We start from the raw sequence: 24153 nt of genomic DNA, 5'->3' as shown, positions 1-24153 counted from the left end.
ATGTAAAACGAGATGAAATAAAATTGCAAGTTGCTCTGGTTGAGGGCCAGAACCAACACCCCACCCTGGAGATACAGTATGTACGTCGTTTCTGTGGCAGTTACTAAAGGGGTCGTGTTGCCAGCTCGAGCCCTTATCGTCATTGACATGCTATGGGCAATCTGAGAATGGCAATTTCACGGGAATTAAACCCCAAACCTGGAGGTGCAAGACGACAAAACCACTAAGCCACCGTGCCAGCAATGATTGGAAGGTCCCAGGGTCAAACCCCAGGACCACCAAGTTGCCACTAACGCTTACCTGCTCAAATGTAAAATTTTAAATAATAAGAAGGCCATAAATGTAAGGAGGTTACACTTTCTCATTAACAAAACAAGCTGCATTTTTGTCATATTGTCACTGCTGATGGTGGCACTACTGATTACATCATGGCTTGAACTTCTTGGCCCTATTAGATCATTTTCTAAAATCCAAGACGAAAAAATGATATATTTTTTATATGAGTTTCCAGCTCTTTCTCTACTGGGTGTGGAAATGACGCCAATACGCCAGCTTCTAATAGAGACTGAGCAAAAAAACATTCAATTTTTTTCCCCCAACACCCATTCCTTCAGGTGGCACTGACTCAATCAGTTCAAGCTGTGATAGTGTCGGTCTTTAAAGGAATCAGTTTTTTTTTTTTTTAAACTAAGGAAGTGGTCTGACAGCGCTGAACAAAGGCAGACTAGATTCCTTGCATGACTCAAAAAAAAGAAACCCAGACTACGGAAGCTACACTTGCATCCTCCACTGCTCAACTATTGTACGCTTTCAGGTTTTCAATCTAACACAGTCTGATGTGGATATAAGAGATTCTTTGGCATCACTGCCCCTTATTTCCATGGAGAGTAATGGAGAGGTGGCACAGCGGTGCGTCACACAGCCAGATGGTGAAGCAGCAGCTCTGTGCACATCTGCTGGGCACTGATTGTGATTCCGGCCTTGTCATTTGATAATCAAATGCAGAATAAAATAGAATAGAATACAGCATGCAAGGCAGTGCATCCGAACCTTCCAGGGTCTTTGTTTCTCATTTATCTGACACGCCACACTGTTTGAATCACCGTGTCGGAACGGGACCAGAACTACACACCCGACCTTCCTGAGAAGACACGAGGAGGAAACCAGACTCAAAATATTAACACCAGATATTAGGATTATAAATCATTACAATATACAGGAGTTAAAAAATGATAAAAAGAGACAAACAGTACTAATCATGTTGAAGGAGCTTCAGTATGAACAGATTGTGAGTAAGAGTCCTCCAGGTCTTCAGTGTGCCATGGGCAGAACATACGTAAGGCAAGAATAGCTCAGGGGTTAAGATGTTTAACTACTGATCAGAAGGTCATGGGTCGAGACTCCCAGCACCACCAAGCTGCCAATATTGGGTTCTTGAGCAACGCCCTTATTCCTCAATTGCTCAGATGTAGAGTACTGTGCAAAAGTCTTAGGCACCCATGTTTAACTTTGCTATACACATTTATTTTATAACTTCATTATTAATTCAGTAGAAAAGAAAGTCCAACTCTCAGTATATCAGACAAAAAAAGTAATCTTAGAGAAATATCCATAGGCCAGAATAGAAAGTAGCATATTACATAAAAGACCACTTTTCTGACAAAAAAAAAAAGAAAAGAAAAAAAAAGCCTTTGGGTTTTTGCTGCATAAAAAGGAAGCAGATGTGACAGAAGTCCTCAGAAAGACTGTGGTTGGTTCTGCAGGATGTTCGTTAAAACTAAGCAGCTCATTTCCTTATAAACTGTCTTTGTTTCATTAATTACTATTGTATTGTATTATTATAATTTTTTTAGACATCCTTTCTCTACATCAGTTCTTTGCGTGTGCCCAAGACTTTTGCACAGTCCTGTGTAATTAGAGAAATGGAAATGTAAGTCTCTCTGAATAATGGTGTCTCCTAAATGCCATAAATGTAAATGTAACATTTAAGGTTGCAAGTAAATTGATCCCCAATGGACCCCTGCAGAAGCATTATATACGCAGCACTTATCTACTGTAGAGTTTTACATCAGGCCATAGTTTTGGGCTAAAAAAAAAAAAAGCTCCTGATGAGCATTTTAAGAAAATTGTTGTTAAACCTCAGAACCATTAGAGGCAATCCATAAGGTCAACCTAAGGACATACTGATTAACCAGCTATGGCGGTATAGTGGAAACAAACACACTTGTATTCAAATTAAAATTCAAATTTTATTAGTCACATACACAGCCATACATAATACGGCATGCAGTGAAATGCTTACACCACTGTCAGTGATCAGAACATTGAAATAACATGTAAAGTATTTAAACTGAATCTACACTAAAATAAAGCTGAAGTTTATGTTTATGTGTTTAAGTTTAAGCTGAATAAAATGTGGAAATACAAATGAGAATAAAAAAAATATACAAAAAGTCAATTAAATAAATATGTGCAAGCTAAAATATAAAGCAGAAATGTGTACAGATTTGAAGTAATGTTATAAAGAACGAAGTAAATAACATAAGGATGTCAGTGTGGGAGCAGCAGTTATGACTGTCAGTACACAAAGTGCAAAGAGACCACGTCCATGATTGTTCATGTGCTATAAAACATCCAACAGGAAGAGAGCAGTGCAAACAGGGCGAGCATTAACAGCTTAAGTAGTTGTGTTGACAGGGTGGGTTAACATGCGAAAATGAGACTAGTCCAGGGTGTTGTCAGTGTTCAGAGCCTGCAGGAAGAAGCTCCTCTTCATTCACTTTGTGTTGGCCTTCATGGAGCCCAAGTGCTTTCCAGATAAAACAGTCCAATGATGGGGTGGCTGAGGTCCTTCACTGTCTTACTGCCCTTGGTCTAGCACTGCTTTCTCTACACAAAGTGCAGATCAGGGAGCTCAGTGTGGATGATGCAGCTCTTTAGCACCTTGGACGGGAGTCTAAAGTCCTTCAAGCGTTTTCAGGTGGTAGAGATGATGGCAGGCATTCTTTACCATGAGACAGGTCCAGGATCCTGCGTGACGTGAACACCGAGGTACCAGAAGCTATCTACGCTCTTTACTCAGGTCCCTTAGACAACTGGGGTCAATTAGTTTCTCTCCTGCTTTGTATTGAAGTCCACTATCAACTTCTTTGTCTTGCTGATATGGAGGTGAAGGATGATCCTCTGGCACCAGTTCTTCAGGTTTTTAATTTCCTCCAGGTAGGCCTTCTCATTGTTGTCAGAGATCAGGCTCACCATGGCCAAGTCGTATCACATTTGTGGAGTTGGTAGTGGTCATGCAATAATATGTGTACCGTGAATAGAGCAGGGGCCTCAGGATACAACCCTGAGGGGCTCCACTGCTGAGGGTGAGGGAGGCTCTGACATGCCAACCTTAGTGTCTGTGGTTTGCCTGTCAGGAAGTTGGAAATGCACTGCCACAAAGGTGGGCTGAGTCCCTGCTTGATCGTCCAGCTTGATAGTAAGTGAGAAGAGAATTATAGTATTAAAAGCCAAAAAACAGGATTTTACCATAATTCTCTGTCCCAGTGTCCAGGTGAAACAGGTATTAAAGAGATGATAAAGTCTCTGACCAGCCTTTCAAAGCACTTTATCACAACAACAGTCACTAAGGAATACAGGATGAGGTTTCTTTGAGACAGGAACGATAATGGACTGTTTAAAGCATGTGGGGATTACAGGATTACCGGATTGTGACAAGGAGAGGTTGAATATCTCTGTGAACACAGGTGCTAGCTGGTCAGACACAGACTCTGAGGCTCTTTACCTTGATGAAGTGTCATTTAGCTTTTACTTGCTAGGCTGTTAAGACACAATAAGACTGTTCTAGCAGGAATGCATGGTTTGAAGACAACTGATATACACAAGACAAGTGATTTCAACCTTGTAATTTGTAAGAGTAATTTATAGCAAGGTAACCTTGGTTAAAACTTCCACATTTGGAGATGTTCATAAAGGTTTTTGGAAGGCATTCAAATATTTAGTCCTAGACAAGCGTCAATTTAAGAAAAAACAAGACTTGAGCAGGTCTTGCTGCAGCTTTCTGGTAGTTCTGAGACTCCTAATCTTCTGGTCACTGGGTAGAACATTAACTACTTAGCCTCTTAGAGACAGCTTAACAACCGTGAACTCAATGGAGAACAGGCCAGGCCAGAGACCACGGGATCAGCAGAGCCTAATCATGGAGGACAGGAACGAGCAGTTCTCCCCAGAGCAAGTCTGGTTACGGAGCAGGAGAGCAGAAAAAGACTCATTACAGTGTGTGATGGAGGATTTTCACAGCAGAGGAAATCTCTTTTAACAAGAGAACAATGATGAGCAGGCAGTCTCTGAGGACACTGAGGATCTGGAGGGGATTCTCAGCTTTTCTTTTTTTTTCCCTTCTCCCACTTCTTTCTAGCTGGCTGTGTATTCTTTCTTGCTCTCCTCCTCTACTAAGTCTTGTTAGTCTTCTTTTCTATTTTAGAATCAGGACATATTTTCACAACACCAATCCCCTCTTTTGCGCTTCCCTCAAGATTCCTGTGCATGCCATTGCTGGGCCAAGGCCGTTTTGTTGCCTTTCAGTACATGTCTCTCAATGTATTGTTTGTGCATCACACACACACACACACACACACACACACACACACAAGGTAACAGCCTTGTGTGTTACTTCTGTCTCTTTCTCCTCCCCTGTCTGCCTCATTGTGCCCTGGATACACCGCATGTACCGAGCTCCCCAATGCAGCGAGTAAATCATTCTCTTCAGTCTTCAGCCCGGAGGTTTAGTTCTTATCACCTGTCAGGGAAAACCATTATATGCAATCTCCTACCAAAAGAATAACCCTAAACGGAGCTGTGAGATAACTCAGGATTGGTAAAACAAGCATGTCTGAAGCTCTATCTTTTTCCTAGTCCAATTCCTTTCCATAAAATCTCAGAATCAAAGTCAGGGATTGTGCACAGAACTCCTGCGCAAGATGCAAAGATTTTTTTCTTTTCTTAGGATATTTACAGTCTTCTGTACAACTCACAAACCAAACACAGTTCTGCCTTTTGGTTCACACTAATAGGTGTGAAAAAAAAACGTGTGACGGAAATCCATATTTAAAGCATCCTGATCGTTTCCAACACACAATGCCACCTTCGTGCTTTCAGTCGGATGTTCACAAGGAATGACATCAAACTGTTCCTAGAGGATGACGAGTATCTGCATCATCCATCTGAACAGTTTTCTACAGAATCCACACCTAAACACAATGAAACTGTCGGTTCGCACAAAACTAATTTGAGTCAAAAATGATCTGCATGCTGTAGAATTTATTTTAATTAACTTTTAGAAAAGACAAAATGATACATAATACATAAAAAGTACATACGTTTTTGATATAATCACCTTTATTTTAAATACACTTTGTCCATTTGTCATCAAGCTTTCGTATTCCCTCATTAAAAATGTTTTATGGCCTCCGAGTCGCGCAGTAATAAAGTGCTCGCCCTATCATCCGGAGATCGCGAGTTCGATTCCCGGGTGATACTGCAACCTCTCGCAGTCGGAGGCCTAGTGAAAGCTGATTGGAGGAAAGAGATGAGAGGTATTTAGTGCTCCAACTCTACAGCCCATCAGGGGCGTCTGTGAGCTCATGCAAGAGGAAAAAAGCGGATAGCGCTGTCCTCCGAGTGTGTTACGCCGCCCCCAACAGTGCGTGAACAAGCAGTGATTCTTCGTCCTCTTAGGGAACCAAACAGGTAAAAGATCAAGAGTGAGATCAGGACTATACTGTAGGGAGGACGCTTTAACACAACCAAAGTATTTGCGGAGTATCGTCAGCGCGGTGCAAAGTGCCATCTTCCATAGACGTGGACGAGTGTCTGACTCCTTTTCCATACCTAACATTTGTGCAAACTTCTCTATCCATTCATACACACTTCATTCTGACAAAAACGCATTATCCATAATGCGCACAAAGGCTTCGATAAATAATGGCACCAGGTACATCCACAGACCACACATACAAAAAAAACACCTAAATCGCTGCATGCTGGGGTGTCCATTTTTGCTCTCATCGCAGTTATAAATAAACTAATGTAACACGTTCACACCTGCACAGCAGTGACCAGGGAGACAGCAGCCTGAAACTGAAAACGCTGATAAGACAGTGCGGTCAACAGAAGTTTAAATATAACCAAAGTGAGAATCATTTATACCCTCGAATATGTGTTTCTTTAAGTTTTGCAATAAGTTCGAAAGTCACTGGATTGTCATGGCTGATTCATTACATTTGGAATAGGAGGAAAGAAATACTGTGCAGTTCCACCAAACTGTCACTTTTAGGTCGGTGGATATTAGTTTTTTCATCCAGATTAGCAGGTCTAGGAGTCAGACTGCAGGAACACCAATTCACTTACAATTCACAATACAGATGCGTGTGTAAAGAAACTCTGTTTTACTTTCTTTTTAAGGTGACCTTCAATCTCACTTTAGTTTCTTATGCTTGCAGTAAAGATTAAATCCCTCCTGCAGAGAGAGAGAGAGAGAGAGAGAGAGGGAAAAAAAGCGAAAATCCTTGAAATATTTATCTGATCTTCTCATCCTGCAGATTAGCATTTCAGCACACGCCCGGGAGAGACGAACAAAAGAGAGAATCGAACGTGTTGCAGAATAGATTATAATAGACCAATGGTGCGTACTCGCATACTAACAACATCATCAGTCACGGATGAATTTAAACCTGCGTCCGGGATGGCCTTCACCTCCGCGCAGCCTCGGGGTCGGGCCATTAATTGAAGTGCTGATATGAATCTAATAATGGGATATTTACAGAAATGCCGAACAGGGCAGAAGAGTCGACGCGCGAAGGGGATTAGGAACTGAATTTTGCTCTCATGTAAACCGGAGTAGAGATCTACAAACACTTACAAATACAAAGAAACATCCAGGTGGCTTTGTGTGCCGTCGAGGGCGTCAGCTAGCATGGGAACCCAGCTCTGCTAATCATCACCCTGAGAAAAGCGTACTGAAGGTGGAACATGGAAACGGCGTCACGTTGTGAGGAGGATTTCACACAAGGGAACTGGTCGGTGTTGATGGTGAGATGTTAGAAGAAAAACCTGTTCTGGTCAGAAAGAGACATGAGACTGGAGTGGAGGTCGAATTTTTAACACGACAACGCCTCCATGCATACAATTTCGTGAAAAGGTCAAAGGTCAGGCTTCAAGCGGGTTAAAGATCTCCCAAAGTCTGAGCAAATTTCCACAAAAAGAACGGGCAAAAAATACCAGCATCCTCAAAGTCCTGCAGCCAGAGCCGGTTCTACAAAGTAAATAACAATGGAACTGCAAATATATTCTTTTTTTGTTTGATCATCCTATTAATTACACATCAAATACAATGTAAAAAAACAAATATCTTTAATCATCACTCACTCACAGGAAACCTCACCACGGTCTGTCAGTTGGTGACTCTTCTGTCATTCTCGTGCTAATCTTGTCTGTCTGTCTGTCTGTCTGTCTGTGTTTTCTAAGGTCACTGTGGTTTTTCGCTCAACCAACCCCATCAGCTACCATGGCAACTGGGCAACATTAAATATTCTAATTTGCTCCCATGACACAGCTTCGATCAGATGAGCGACTCCTCTCATCCCTTTCCTAAACCTGCGTTTTCCGATCTGCGTGTTAACGAGGCAGCCTATAGGGGACAGATTAGCAATTCAGCGTCACAACGACTCTCAGGGAGAGCGGCGCCGTGTGACGAACGTGAATTAAACAGCTGGGAAAACTTGAAAGCTGGCTTTCTCACCCCACGACATGAACCAGCTCGATGAGAAGAGCTCGATGCACGACTCCGCCGGAGCGCCTGACGAGGTCGTGTGTAATCAGAGGGGAGTGTGTGGTGCGTGTGTGTGTGGACTTTCCCGAATATGAGCTGAGGGCATGGCTCAATGTCATCCTTAAACCGACTGAATGTTTGCCCGAGGCGTGCTCAGACCCAAAAGAAAGAATGTTTCAAATGGCCACAAATGCAAAAACAGATATATAAGAGAAAAAAGGGTCTGTACAATTCATCACTTGCACAAATTTGGTGTCCGTTACAACAACTAACCTAAATATCGCAGCAAGTGAGCCGTAGGCTAAATGTGCAAATATGTATAGTTATTAAACAAGCTGAAATGTTGGCATCTCCGCTGGCATGCCTTAGTTAATTTCTTTGAATGCGCCTCATTACGGTGTCTAATGAGTTACAACAGTCAACACGCACTTAAGTCTTATTTAACGCATAAGCAGCTTAAAGTGGAGAAAAATTAATACTCAAGGGAATGCGGAAAAACATCTTCAGCTAAACCTAAAACTAAAATACGTAATATAAAAAAGATATGAAACAGAATATCATGTTGTATAAATCAAATAGCAAAGAAAATGTTTTTTCAAAAACTGAAATGATAATTAAAGGAGACCCGTTATGCAAAATTACCTTTTTAATAATTTTAGACATGCAGCCAGATCTCTACTGTGTGTGTGTAAACAAACAAAAACAGAAAAATAACAAATTATCCTGTTTAAAAAAAAAAAAAAAAAAAAAATCAATTTTTTGTACAGGGTTTAATCAAGCTGATTTATTGTTTGATCTTTTGTGATCTCACATCACAATCTCCTCCCTCGTCTTGTTGCTCAGCTTTGCTGTTCTCTGAGGGGCGTGGCTCTGGAGGTAGGTCATTTGCATACATAGAAATGAAATATAAAATTCATTATCTGAGGGGTATATTGCATCTAGGGCATTCCAGAGACCTGCGTTACTTGTGAAGAAATTAATAAAATAAGAGACCTTTAAATCACTACTTTAAAACGTATTAATCTGTTTTGTTAATCGCACCACTTTTAAGGTAGGGGGTGTAAACTTTTGCAATTGTTTGTAAATAATAGTGATCTCAGTATTGCGATGTGTGGAGGGTGTTGCGTTCGGACGGACCGCTCCTGAGAGATGTGGGCGGAGTCAGTGAACAGATCCAGCAAGCAGGATGGGTGGAGGTCCAAGAGTGTTGAAGGGGCGGGGTCAGAGAGATGACTGGGTGGAGTCAGGTGATCGAAAGCCAAGAAAAAAGAATGAGTAAAGTGTGCTGTAAAGCTACTAGGGCTAGTTCGTGAGCTTACCAAACAAGAACAGAAACAAAATTGAACAAAATTGTTTCAACCAATCCCTTGAACATCATTACCTGCTTTGTCCTGGTAGCACCCATCTACTAGAAACACTAAGCACTAGTTTTAGACATCCCTCTGAAGGCCGCCCTGCCTGGACCCGAAACATCTCCACTGACCTTTTGTAAACAATCTTGAGGTCTCTCCACTCCAGGAAGCTGCACATCTTGGGCTTCCGTGCCAGGACGGTCTGCACCAGCTCCCGTGTGATCTTCTTTTTCTCCTTGTCAGACAGAGGAACATACCATTTCTGCAGGCGTAGCTTGCCTTGCCTGCTGAACAGCAGCATGAACTGCATCTGAGCGGTAGGAAAAGAAAACAAAGCAAAGGTGTGTGAGCAAACAAAAACATGGCTATGGTGAAAAATCTGATCTGATCTGATGTTTACCTCGCTGGTTGTTTCAATCATCGAGCTTTAAAATATGGCAGTAACTTATGTCCTACATTTTACGGCATTTGGCAGACACACTAATCCAGAGCAACTTACGGTACATTTTTATCTCTTTATACATCTGAGCAATTGAAGGGTCTCACTCAAGTGTGGTGTGGTTTGAACCTGTGACCTTCTGATCTTCACAACTCCTTAACATCTGAGCTTCCCCTGCCACTTATAGCTTAAACTTTCTTTCTGTTCTATTGAGCCACGTGGATTATTATCATCATGACACAAAAATCATCAAATGATAGGAGTCGGGAGAGAAGGTAGGATTGTACACGTATTCAGCTTGGCGCTCTGCTTGTCAGGTAATCGACTATATAAATATTGATATAACCAACAAGCCAAACTGCATGGCACTCGATGTATATGCAAGCCAAAGCAAACACTCCTCGCTGACAGGTTAGGACTCTTGACTTTCCTATCTTTACTCCCAATGTCTTTTGTAGTACGTGATGTCGTTAATGCTTAAAAGTAGTGTTGTTACTGTGTCAGTTTGATGATTAGTGGAAAATATAAATGTACCGTGCAAAGGCTCAGGCAAATACAAATAAATTCCGCAGATCAAAGATGGTTTATAAAAAAAAAAAATCAACAACTTCCCAGTAATCCCAGTAATCAAAAATTTATTAAACAAAGCCAGTATGACAACGTTTTGAGGACCGTTTAGTCTCAGGTATAATTTGTGCAGTTTTATAAGGAAATTAGCTACTAAGTTTTACTGAGCATCCTGCAGAACCTCACACAGTTCTTCTGAGGAATTGAACTGTTGCACCTGCTTCTCTCTGGCGTGCAAAACCCAGCAGCTTCCATTTTGTTTTTCGTCTACAAAGTGGTGTGTGTTGCTTTCTTTTCTGGCATACGAATATTTTTCTGTAACTTTGAAATATGTGGTGGAATATTATAAACATTTTTGTACTGTCTCGATAATAAAGTCATAAAACATTATATATTTGTTATATATATTTTTATTGTGTTTATTATCTATTGTTTTTATGTATTTAAACATTTTGTAAAGACTTTTAAATAGTGCTATAGATGGTATATTTTATACACCAGTATACCAGAGAGATTTTTAAAATCCAGATTAAAAAGAATTTTAACCTAATCGAATTCCTAACTCCACTGGGTTTCATGACTATAGCATTTATTTCGTGGACCTTAATTAAATCACACCCCAGCAACCTGGGTTTCTCGCCACAGGAGATGCGAGTGCGCTGAAAACCCTTCGGCTGTGTAATCCGTTACTGCTGTAATCTCGTTACATCGTGGCCTCGTTGCTGTTACTGCCGTTCATACATCGTATATCGTACACATGCATACGTATGTCTAACACACAGAAAAACACAATTTTATTTATACAAAATCTATTTTTGGCCATACACTGCTATATTAGTTTAAGGTTGTTGGTTTTTTTGGTGCTTATAGTGACAACCTGATAAATACTAACAGCATAAGAGGGACCAAAAAAAAAAAAAAAAGAAAAACGGAAACAGATAAAAGATTTCTTTTGTTTCCCCTCTTTTGCTTTCACAAGGACGTCTGAAGAGACTTGCGCAATGAATTTGTAATAATGTTTCCTTTGATTTTTTCACCACCTGTAAACTCGGGGTCAATACTTTGAGCTTCTTAGAGAAACTTCGATTTAATACCCTGCCTTAAAACCTAGTCTGGGTGATGTAATAACATAGCAATATTACAATATAGTAATATATGACGTCATATGATTATGATATGTTTTTCTGCATACTTGTGCATGCGAAAAGTCTTGTTAACCAGATTTTAAAAAACTATATTTTTCCACCTTTTTAGTAATATTCTCTGGATGTCCTTAAAGGAAAAATAATTTGTGATGGTAAATAATAAATATTGTATAATGTTTTTGCCAAGTTGTGACAAAATTTCTCTTAAAGCTGTTCCAGAACATTTTCAGAAGACCTCAAGGACAGTACAGTGATCAGACTCTTAACCGCAGTAAAACATTTGAACGGTGAAAACGAAAGGCCGTACGTCTGTGCATGACGATCCAGAGTGAGTTGGCTCGGAGCCTGTAGTACAGTTATCGCTACATTCCCAGTACAGTCCTGACCTCGCTACAGGAGTTCCTGGGAGGCCGGTATTTCAGACGTAAAACAGGCTGGCAGCACGATCACGACTTCTACCTTGAGCACAAGTGAAACACTTGTTGTTGATAAGTAAATTAGTGTAGAACGGGATTATGTAGAGAAAATGGGAAGTTATTATACTCTCACAACTGTGTTCTGTTATCAAAAGTCCTAGTTTTGACCTGAATGGCCATCATAGCTGTAGTAGTTATTTTTGACACATGCGATAAGCAATACGCTCAATAAGATGAACAGCAGCATGAACTGTATCTAAGCAGTAGGAAAAAACAAAGCAAAAATGTGTGAGAAAGGGAAAAAACGTGGCTACTGTGAAAAACTGCAAATCAGTCCCCAGAAAACCTAGTCCCGTTCCTATGAAGCAGATTTTGTCCCTTCTTCCAGGATCACTGTTGGAAGTACATTTCTGATGACGACTAGGTTCGTTTAAATGTGCATTCTATCTTGGTGTCATTCTTAACTCAACTATTTGCTCTCTGATCTAATGCTTAGCTCGCTGGTTGTTTCGATGCTCAAGCCTTAAAATATGGTAGAAACTCATGCTTTACATTTAAAGCATTTGACAGACACACTTATCCAGAGCAACTTACATTTTTATCTCAGCAATTGAGGACTCAAGGGCCCTGGGAGGTGGGGTTTGACCCTGGGACCTTCCAAACAAAAGGCCAACGGCTTAACCACTGAGCTATCCCTGCTGCTCACAGTTTAAAACATTTCCACAGGAGTTCCTAGGGGGCCGGCGTTTCGGCTGTGAAGCAGGCTTCTACCTTGAGCGCTAGTGAAATACTGGGTAAGCTCATTAGTGTAGCAGGGGATTATATAAATAAATAACAGGAGTTTTTACTCTCATAACTGTGTTATCAAAAGTCCCGGTTTTGATCTGAATGTCCCCCAAATAGCTCATATAGCTGTAGAAGATATTTTCGACACATATAAGCAATAAGCTCAGTAAGATAGTGGGTGGTGAATGCAGGCGCCTTGATATTCCAGCTTCCTGTAATGAGATAATGTTTTTTTTTTTAATCCAGTTAAGGGATTAAACCCAAAGGGTCTGGATTAGCCGAGAAGTAAAAATAAATACACCCTGCACATGGTGTTATTCTAATACTTACCCATTTTACTCTATATAAAATGTGACACATGGTAATATGTAACACTGATAAACAAGGCAACATCATTTATTATTATTATATTAAATTTAAAATATTGGGATATTAAGTCTTTAGCAGGTCAGTCTTTATTTTTCTAGCATCCATCTCAGTTACTTTTGACAAGCAACAATGTATCAGTTTCCAAACACACACGCGCACACACACGCGCACACACCTTAGGCTTGTTTTAATCTCAAAGCAAATATCAAAGGAGACACGACATACCTTTTCAGATTAAATAAATCAAATTTCTTCCAGAATAATGTCCAGCATGCCCTGGTTGGAGGGCAGAGTTTTGTTTATCAGTCTTCTGTGTGTTTATAAATATGTGTGTGTACGTGTGTGAGTGAGCGTCCGTGTGTGTGTGTGTGTGTTTGCCTTCTCTTCGTTTCTCTTCTCAGTTTTCTATCTGACAGATACACAAAACTGTCAGGTGACCTCTAATTTCTCATTGGTTCCAGGATTCGTTCCGAGCCTCCCCATTCGCTGAGAAAAATCCGTTATCCCCGCCCACCTTCGAAACTCAAACATCTGACTGGCTGCTCTGTGCGTCGGTTATAACTCTCGTGTCTCCGCCCCCTCTCTGTCTTTAAATGATGGTTGTCTGGATGCAGCAGCGTCTCGAGCTCTGTGTTACAAACCGGCGGCGGGAGAAATCAATTATCAATCAACAAATTATAAAGCACTTTTACGATAAAGGTCAATAGATTAATCTTTAATCTTTGTTTTCTGTAAACAAAGTGAGAAAGAAATCGAGAGAGAGAGAGTCACGTGTTCTGAAAACACCAGCTCCATCCCAGTTGTGTGTGTCATGTAAAACCATGGATAAGTGACTTTACTAAACTAAAAACCAAATCACGAATCAATTACAACCTAATTATACAGACATCACAATTGCGCCATCTAGTGGACTTATTTCTCACAAGGTTTCATGACGGGTGTTGCTTTCCCACAGGTCAAGAAATAAAAGTGGGGCTAAACAAATGAAATAAATAGCAGCTCTAAGGCAAAGGAAATTGAGGATTTAAAATAAATAAACAAATAAATAAACAAAGGTAGTGTTTCCTTTTGGAAACTCATCTTATCGTCTATATTGTTTAATCCTGTATACAGGGTCGCAGGGCGGGGGACCTGGAGCCTATCCCAGGAAACTTACTACCAGGCCCCAAGGGTTTCAGTCCATTACAGGGCGCACACACACTCACACTCACACACTCATTCATACAATATGGGCAATTGGGGAACACCTACAGAGTATTAGCTACATGTCTTTGGACTGTGAGAGGAAACAGTACCCGGAGGAAACCCAGCAAGCACAGGGAGAACACGCAAACCCCACGCATGCACACAGAGACGGGAATCAAACCTGGCCGGGAATCGAATCCGGACCCTGGAGGTGCGAGGTGACAGTGCTAAACTATTCAAAGTAATCACACACCATGCTGCTTTAAACATTACTGCAAAAGGTGTGTATGTCTAAAAGAACATATAATACCAGAGGTTACCTGCGGTCAGCTCGCTGACGCTCCTCATGCTACTTCGATGTTTTGTCAGCCCTTACAGTACTTCTGCCTTTTTCTGCTTTTTCACTTAAATAACTGATAACACCTCCTATTATTTCCTTCAGTGAGGAAGCCTGCGATGGAACAACCAACCAACCAAACAAAATTTCTGTTTTATATACAGTATATAGATTTAACACATAATTGTTGGTATGGTAAAGCTTTGTTTAAGGAGATGTTATGGAAAGAGTCTTCAGTGTCAGCTCTTTGTAACAGTCAATAAGGGGGCTTTTAATGATCAGAAGATTAAGATTCAATCACTCATATACCATACAGCACAGTGAAATATATTTTTTCCCTGCATTTCCCAGTTAGGAAGGTTGGGTCAGAGAGCAGGGCCAGCCTAGATACACCGCCCCCTGGAGGCAGTGGCAATCAACTGTCGCAGCTGGGGTGTGTTGGGGCTTGAACCCATGACCTTATTTTTTTTCCTTTTTTTTTTTTTACAGTGGTTGGAATCCAGTAAGTTACATTTGTAGGTTTCGTTCTCCCTCATCAGACTGGCCTCTTATAATCAAATGTACAGTCTCGCCTCCCTCAAAAATGTCAAATGAATGCTTCCCTGATCTCGAGTTAAGTTGTTCTGTGTCTTAAACTCTTTGTCTACTTTATCCAGCACTTCCACACTCTATCTTTTCAACATTTTCTCTTCTTAGTTTCCCTGTCCTTTAAAGCCAACTTTCCTGTCCAGGCTTCCCTATAAAAAACAGATTGATTCAAACTATACAATACACAATAAGACTACACAAGACTTTAAACAATAAATGAGATAAATATTCATAAAAATGAAGAGGAAAACCATTATTATCTTGGCCTTATACCACTCTCTATAATATTTTTTTTTAATTATTGTTTTGTACTGAAATGAAAAGATGAACGATATTACCTTGTTGTGATCTGTAAGTTTATTTCTCCTGAAAGAACCTAACATTTACACTATTGGCGTGTTGATTTACCACCGTATGCATGATGTAAATGTTCGAAATTTGCACCACCTCGCTGTAGAGAGTGTTCATATCATTCACGCAGATTCTCAAACATATGCCAAAACAAAGGTTGCTACAGACTCCTGCAAAAAGAGACAATTTGCTCGTGTAATGTACACTACCAGAACACTAACAGAACACGAACACTGCCAGTACACTCAGAACAGCAATATTTCATAACAATGGAAAGCACAACTGTGTTACTTGGTCTTATTTAATCACTCTCTGCATTATTTTGCTAACTTTTTCAAACTCTGTCCCCATTCATGACCACTTCCGTAAAAACAGAAATAATACTGGGAACTGGGAACATGAGCGGCTGAAGCTATGCACCATGGACAAACACACATGCTCAGGTCTGTGTAAATCCTGGCCTTCTGATCAGTAACACAAAACCCTCATCGTTTGTTGTGACTGTTTACAGATGTTATAATGCAACTGGAAGGAACTTGCATTATTCATTACTCCTGCAAACCATGCAACTCATCATTTTACATGCAGTATGTATTATTAAGCTGATAAAGACATAACATCGATACACTATACAGACAGCATCCAGTTGCAGATATATCTCCCCCTTTAAGCTGTTATTAGCCTCAATCTTCTGGGAAGGTTTTGGAGCATGGTTGTGGATAATTCTGGTCATTAATGGCTCGATGGTAGGTTTCTGGCTTGCCAGGAGGAAGGCCTGGGTTTAATTTCCACCCAATCCCTAAACCCTAGCCAGTGCCTGCAGTGCCGGTCCCAAGCATGGATAAAAATTGAAGGATTTCCAGTATAAAAACTGTGCCAAGTTGTTGTGCAGATCAGATGATCCGAGGTGGCGACCACATCTCTCTATGACTGACATGTTAATGACCAGTGTTGGGTGTAACACGTTACGAAGTAAGTTAGAGTACTTGGATTAATTTTTCTGATGTAACAAGTAATCTAACGCGTTAGGTCCACCATTTAAGTACTCAGTTATTTAATTATAGTTTCAAAAATGTAAACCGTTATTCAGACAATTTATGTAATCCATGAGCCAGACAGCAGTCATTCCATTAGTGTGTGTGTGAAAGTCCTCCCACAAGCCCCGCCCCCCGATAACCCGTCCCCCGTTATTCCTGCTGTTATACCCCTATCTCACCTATGCGGTTTTACTCGGTTTGAAAGATGGAAACCTAATCAGAGCGCCAAAAACTCGCGGTGAATCATGATAACCCGTATTTACGGCCACCGCGCAAAACCACGTAGGTGAGATAGGGGTATTAGTTGTTAACAGATTATGGGCCAAACTTCGCTGAGTGATGATGGTATAATAATTATAAAGGTCTTGACTAAAACATGCATGAGGAATCACAAAGGAGTTTTCATTTTCTGCAATGAAAAAGTACTCGTTACTTTTATCAGAAAGTAACACTGTAATGTAACTACTTTTTAAAGACTGTTTTTTTTTTAATGTAATTAGTTTCTTTAAACAGTAACATCCTCCAACACTGTTAATGACTGGGACATTTGATTTTGGCCTTGTGATACCTGGCCAAAAGCTTAAATATGCTCTCATTTCCAATAATAAACAGACATGCATGTGTTTGTCCATCTCTCCTTGTTCTTTTCATTAGGGCACTAAGACATCTGAACTATGATGTCATACACTTAGATCTGACAGTAAAGATCAGAGGATTTTTTTTTCCTAGAATCCAGGGTTTTTTGTGGGTCTTAAAATGCTCAAAAGATCATGAAAATCAGCACATGTTAGAATTACAGTAGCTGCCATTAGGATGCCTGACAGCTGGGCCCTAGGCATTGCACAAGGCAGTCACATTAGATTTTGCTGCATAACTCACTTGCACATAGACAAGAAATCCGGGACCCATTTAGATTTAATCAAGCTGAGCAAATTTCCCTATGCATGGCATGGGCTCTAAACAGAATTCAGTTATTTTAGATGGAATTTGATATATCCCTAGAAGATTTCTGATCGCCACCAAACCAGGGTAATATGATTAAAACATTGAGAATGCAAAATTGCAAAGGAACCTTTCTCCACCACCCCTGTGCCCAAGAACTCCATCCCCGTCAGTCTGAATGATTACCGTCCTGTGGCTCATGACATCGTGGTAATGAAGTGCTTGAGACTTGTAAAGGATCTTATCTGTGCTTCGTTACCAAAATTCCTTCATCCACCACAATTTGCCTACATCAAACCAGAAGCACAGGTGATGCAATCCCACCCCCATGTCCTTTATACTATAGCCTACATTAGAAAAAGAAATTATGCAAGGCTTAAAGCATGTAGTGTAACCAGAATCGGGTTGAAGGGAAAGAAACATGTCCCAAACTGGGGCCCAGTGCACATTTTAGTGCCATGACTGGAAAGTGTCCTACTCCATGATAACAGCAGAGGACATCAAAACGGTTCCAGTTTCAGCAGTGGATCAGCTTGAAATACATGTTGCTTATTCTGGATTCATTTTGAACATGGATGTATACTGTGATGAGGAAACTGGATAAAAACAGCCGCTTTATATTAAAACGTCTTTATTTAAACCCCATAAAAACTAAAAAGATGGTAAAGGCAAAAAAAAAAAAAAAAAGAAAAGTCAATGCGCATGCGCGGTCGTGCTCCGCGTGACCTTCCTCAGCGCGCGCACAGCAGAGCACACCTCGCGCTGCGTGATCGTGCCGCGCCGGTTGAGTTTGGCGAGGCGCGCGGCTTCCGGACCTAGGCGCGTGCACAGGTCTGCGCGCAGCCATCCGGGTACTGCAGCGGTGTCGGTCACGGCGGGGCTCGTCTGCAGGGGGGAAAAGAAAAAGGTGCAATTTTGCATCAAACCCATGTTAACACAATTTTTAAATCAGATCATCATCAGATTGCTCATTTTAAAATCTGTTTAAAAAAAAGGTGGTTCAATTTCATTTTATTTGTATAGAGCTTTTAACAATTGGCATTGTCCCAAAGCAGCTTCACACAATCAAAAGAGTTAAAGTTTGTATGGAATTTAAATGTGTATGAATCAAAATGTGTGGTCAGTATACACCTCCCTGGGTCACGCCAAACTGAGGTCCTTTTTGGAATGTAGAAAACCCTACATGCTGCACTTTATCCATTTACTTACATTTCATGCTCTCTAAAACATTTACAAGTCACTCATCATTAATACTGCATTATCCTGTATAAAGAGGCAAGGGTGGTCTGGAGCCTATCCCATGAGACTTGGGGCACAAGGCTGGGTAGCAACCAATCACAGGGTACACATGCTAGAAGCAATTGGGGAATGCCAATTAGCATAATCTGCATGCATTTGGACTGTGGGAGGTAACCCACCTAGCACAAGGAGAAAATGCAAACTCTACACGAGTAAACGCAAGGCGGAAATCAAACCTGCACCCTGGAGCTGCAAGGCAACAGTGCTAACCACTTAGCCACCGTGCTGGCCATGAACAAGTCAGTCCCTCTACATTAGAGCAGCTGCAATCAAGCAGCATCTTCAACCTTTCCTTAAAAAAAAAAAAAAAAAAACCATTTAATGCAGCACAACAGTAACAGCATATGAAGCACTTCAGATTCTTCCGAGTCAAAAGAAATACCCACCAACCTGGACTAAAGCATTTAATACTATTCCTACAAAAGCCCTACCACTCCTCCTGTAAATAGAGTGCATTTTAAACCAAGTGTACTATTACCATTTGTAATGAACACCTTTTGATCACATCTTTTGATAGTTTTAAGAGATGTGATCACCATTCTTAAGTATTTGAGTAATATTTACTGAGACCACATGGATAAAATCACATCATGCTTTGAACATAGGATGGTTCTCAATGGTCCACTATCTTACCCAGCTGCAGATGATGGACCATGACTTTACAAGCAAGATTCACATTTTGCTGCAATCTGGATGGTTTGTCTCTAAAAAGAATTGAGACATTTGGAATAAGCATCGAACATACTCTGGAGTGGAATTTGTGTCGGGACAGGCCGTTTCTTACAGTTGAGTCTAGGAGACTTTCCTAGGGTATAAAAATGAGTGTTCACAGCACTCACCTGTGTGATTTGTTAATATACAAGTTCAAGAGCTGCTGATTAGAGAAAAAAAATTTAAAGAAAAAAATTAATAAACTTAACCCACTGTGACCAATCAGAATTCTCAACAAATCACATGGTAGTTGAAGGGAAAACAACCATATAACTGAACATTTCATGAATCATCCACAACACAACTACAGCACATCTGACAACACACAAGTGAAGCATAACAGGATCATCTACAACAATGAAGATTCAGGATAATAACCAATCCTGTCAAAAGAAACCCAATAACAGGAATGTTATACCAACTTGGGACAGCTTTAAACTCAACACACCTTCTTAAGCTTGTAAATGTAGTTGGAATAAGCCTGGGTGGATTTCCGGGATTTTCTGCTCCCACGCTTCTGCTTCTTCAAGTTTGCTCCACTGTACCTGGGTTTCATCATAAAAGCTGCAAAAGATCTCTCACCACAACTCTTCTGGAAAGTTCTGTCGTAAAAAGAATCCACCTCACCCTTTTGTCTTTTCAAGTCTCTGCACAGGTGCTTCATATCCTCACTGTGTTGATTGTTTGGGGAGGAGCTTGTGATTCTACATAATAATCCATTTAATCCGTTTAAACACATCCATTTTTTTGGGGGGTTTGTAAAAATGGTTATTCATATGTTTTAATGAAATGCAAGCTATTGCATGTTAATTTGTTTTGGTTTTGTCTGATTTTTTTGTAACGTGTAATCCCTCTTGGGTCACATGACCAGAACCATGTCATTTAGGTTTATAGTAAGGTTTACTGCAACCATGACTTACAGCTGAGATGTTCTTGATTTTTGGGTCCAAGCAGAAAAGAGCTGTTTATTTAACTTTTTTTTTTCTTTAAGGCATTTTAAGATGAATTTGATGCATGAAAACTCACAAACATTGGTGCAAACATCAGAAACAATAAAAAGCTTGGATCCAGGTGTGGCCTAGGAACTCAAGAAGGTCTCCCTTTGTATAATATAGAGAAAGCTTTAAATATAGAGGATGAGCTTGAAATATGTTTGGAAAAATTAAAGATTAGGAATAAAGTTAGGAAAGGTGGCCCATAAACACGCTTGTTACTAACCAAAGGTAGACATGCTAGAATGCTCGAATTCTAATCCACATGGAAGTACAGTAGCGCCCAATATTTCAAGTTGTTCCACCAATTCCACCTGTTTGGAGCTGCAGAAAAGTACACACCCAGTTTCATCTACACAAACTAAATTTGGTAGCTGCACGTATTTTGTTAAGACAAACAATTTTCACAATTCCAATATCCAATTGTTGTGCCAAACAGGTCAGCCATTTTGGATTTTGTGTTGAAAAGATTCAAAGCAAATTTAGTTAGCATAATGGGAGAAAATGTTGGTCTTTTCATTTTCATTTCTTTTTAGCCTGTACGTGACACCACCCCCAGCTGAAGCAGATCCCCACCTATTTCCTCAGGCATTTCTCTTAAAACAAAACAAAAAAAAACAAAAAAAAACAAAAAAACAGGGAATATGTAATTGGGGTTATGGAAAGAAGCTTGTCCATATTTTCATTACAGCAACTGCAGTTCCTCTTCACAGGCAGCAGAGGGCACTAACAGATGAAAAGATGATCTCAGGTCAAGCCTAAGTGTCAGAAAAATGTTCATAACAAAGAAATAGCAATAATAATAATAATAATAATAATAATAATAATTTACTTCATGTGCTTTTTAATTGACTGTACCTGGTTTTGGCTCAGTGTCTTTATACTAAATTCATATTCTCTAATCAGGAACAGAACATGAGCTTTTCCCTCTAAAGCAGTTATTTGTATGTCCAAGTCTTCTGCTTTCATGCTGCATCATTTTTACATTTTAAAGCAATAAAAGAAAAGTTCTCTGCTTCTTTAGTGTGTGTGTGTACATACCAAACACATCCCTTTTATTTGTCATAAAATTTGCCTGTTTTTTTTCCTTAATAATCCTTACTTTATAATTTTTTTCTTTATTCTTGTTTTTTTCTTTATTCATTTACTATTTGTGACGTTTATAATATTCCTCAAGGGAAAAAGGTGTCAAGAACCATACTCCAGCTCGGGGCTCAGCTCTGCTCAGGAGTCATCATTTTATTGGAACAAATAATTAATAAATAAATAAATAATAAATAAATAAAAGACAGAACAGAAATGTTAAATTGCTTTTTAACATCAGAACACTTTTTCAATGATCTAATTTTGCAGAAATATTAAAACTCCAATATTAAATATTCATTAAGTGTGAGTCTGTTCCGACTGTCCGTGACTCAACCTCAAATCCTGAAGCTCTAAGTGTTACTACAGTATTAAAAAACATATATATATATATATATATATATATATATATATATATATATATATATATTTATTTATTTATTTATTTATTTATTTATTTTTTTGTTATTCATTCTAGGCATACCCTGAACAAAATCCTTTAAATATACGCACAGTACCTATCGGTTATTATGAGTTGCTACTGAACTGAAGCATATGTTTATATTGTTTGTCAGAAATGGAGGTTGGAAAAGCCTCAAAACGGGTGGGAAATGCCTCACAGTGTCCTGAACTTGAGTCTGTTCAGGACACTGAAAAAAAGAAAAGAAAAAAACCCTCTTCCCAGTTGTGTTGGACTAATGGCACTTAGTTATTAACCTAGTTAACCCAGTGTAAGTATGTATTCAATGATGTAAACATTAAAGCACTTTTTGTAAGTCGCTCTGGATAAGAGCGTCTGCCAAATGCCTAAATGTAAATGTAACGGCTAACGTAGCCTTCATCAGCTGTTAGTTGTGTTTTTAACTTTTATATCATTAAACATTGAGGATGAGACTGAAGAACAAAATGCTTTAAACATACACAGTCAGAAATGGAGATTCGAAAAGCCTCAAAATGGGTGGGAAATGCATCAGAATGTTAAGAACTTGTGTCAGTTAAACAAGGGATGTTTTTTTCTTAGCTGTTTCCAGTCTCTGCATTCTGATTGGCTAGGAAAATGCATTGCCACAAACCTGAGCTTCATAAATTCCAGCTGGAAGATTTACAGAAACATTTTGATATCCTGTCCAGGGTCTCAGGGCCTTTCTTTCAAAATATTTTTTTTCACACAAAGACCGATGGTGGGAATCGAAGCCTCGACCCTGGAGGTGCTGGGCCACAGTGTAACCACTACACCAACAGGGCGATTTTTGACCTGCTCTATGTTATCTATTTCCTACTATAGAGATAACACCTTAAATTATTGTGAAAGAAAGGCAAACGTTACATTACTAGTTAAATTGACAGCGTGGGTGCCAGAGGCGTGAGTGAAAATCAGAATTCATTTGCGAATACTTGCCTCATTAGTTCGAACACGTATCCCATCAGGATCATTAAATTGGTTGCGCTGCACACCTCACATGCTACATCACAATGAATGTCACCAAGCTTTAATATTCATTATTTGCAATGACAATGTTAGTGATTGATAGAGCAAGAGAGACAGAAAGAGAGACAGAAAGAGAAAGAGAGAGAATATTGTATGTAATTACCCATGCTGGGAGATGGAGAGAAAAAGAAATACACAATTTCCTTTTAGTGAAATCAAAATAGAGTCCACAAGGTTTATTGAGAGATTACTGTCCATAACAGGTGTAAACAAGAAAACAGTTTGAGAACCGAACATCTCCCTAGTAACGGCATTTACCCATTTAAAAAAAGAAAAGAAAGGAATACTCGTTGCTGAAGATGAAACATTAACGATCTATGCTACCGTGTTCCCTATTAGACCGAACGCTTGTTTGCTAATTTCGATCGTTCTGAAGTGCTGATCTAAATACTGTATAACCAAACAAATAGTCACACATTAGTATTAAATCTCGTGTGTCCAGTATCTACCGTGAAACCCTTCTGTTTTCGTCCCAGGATACACACGTCCGACCGAGAAAGAGTTCCACTGTTAAGTTGCAGTACCTGGAATATATAAATATTTACTGCATATATCACAAATACGATATACAAAAGACTCCTATGATAGGCTGTTTATACCCAGTTACACGTTTTGGTTATTACTGTACACTGCGTGTGAAAATACTCACCACACACCGCGCCAAGAGACAGAAGCTTTGTCGTCTGAGGAACATGTCGTATGTGTTTATTTAAAGTGCACTGTTAAGAAAACCAGTCGTTCAGTGACATTGCGTAGAGTACACTGTATATTGTTGTTTATTTATCTATTCATTTCTTTTTACAATTATGTTTTTTTAAGTTAAGGCTATAGACTCTCAGCGGTGTAAAGTGTGTCAGCGGGAGGTTGTTCGTTTCACAGGGTCTCTCATTTTGGATTAAGAAACTCCTGATATATACGTCATACGATGCTGGTGTTAATGTCATTAATGTCGTCGAAGATAGATAGATCCTTTTCCCTTCTAATTTCGAAATCAGCTAACCGGGCCTCATTTAAAGGGGCAGTTTGTAACACTGAGGAATGTTTCTAGACCCAACCCGTATAGTTTAGAAAAATACTCTATTACCCTATACCGCTTTATCCCGTATGGGGGCATGGAGCCTATCCCAGGAGACTTAGGGCACAAGGCGGGGTTCACCCCGGATGGGGCACATGCTCATTCATACACTATGGGAACGCCAATTGGCCTAACCTACATGCCTGCGGGAGGAAACCG

General features: G+C 39.9%; 2 protein-coding genes across 6 annotated transcripts in view; both read right to left on the bottom strand.

Annotated features, from left to right (window-relative positions):
- The window catches only part of LOC128510227 (AP-1 complex subunit sigma-2), a 50589-nt gene extending 37313 nt beyond the window's left edge, over positions 1-13276 (bottom strand). For all 5 annotated transcript variants that reach the window (XM_053482351.1, XM_053482352.1, XM_053482353.1 and 2 more), the window contains exons 1-2: positions 13131-13276; positions 9315-9493 (exon numbers count right to left, since the gene is read on the bottom strand). In XM_053482351.1, coding sequence (XP_053338326.1) covers positions 9315-9493 — 179 coding nt within the window. In that variant the 5' untranslated portion in view covers positions 13131-13276. The remainder of the gene's footprint in view (positions 1-9314; positions 9494-13130) is intronic.
- Positions 13277-17987: 4711 nt separating this feature from the next.
- LOC128510016 (histone H2B 5-like) lies at positions 17988-19972 on the bottom strand. The gene is made up of 2 exons (XM_053481952.1): positions 19804-19972; positions 17988-18230 (listed from the first exon to the last, which is right to left on the bottom strand). The coding sequence occupies exons 1-2, from the start codon at positions 19912-19914 to the stop codon at positions 18039-18041; spliced, it is 303 nt and encodes a 100-aa protein (XP_053337927.1). The 5' UTR covers positions 19915-19972; the 3' UTR covers positions 17988-18038.
- Between the last annotated feature and the right edge of the window lie 4181 nt (positions 19973-24153).

Source organism: Clarias gariepinus, chromosome 22 (genome assembly GCF_024256425.1).
Source record: "Clarias gariepinus isolate MV-2021 ecotype Netherlands chromosome 22, CGAR_prim_01v2, whole genome shotgun sequence".
Classification (NCBI taxonomy): Eukaryota; Metazoa; Chordata; class Actinopteri; order Siluriformes; family Clariidae; genus Clarias; species Clarias gariepinus.
Note: the sequence above shows the minus strand (reverse complement) of the source record. Positions and strands in the feature narration are given on the sequence as shown.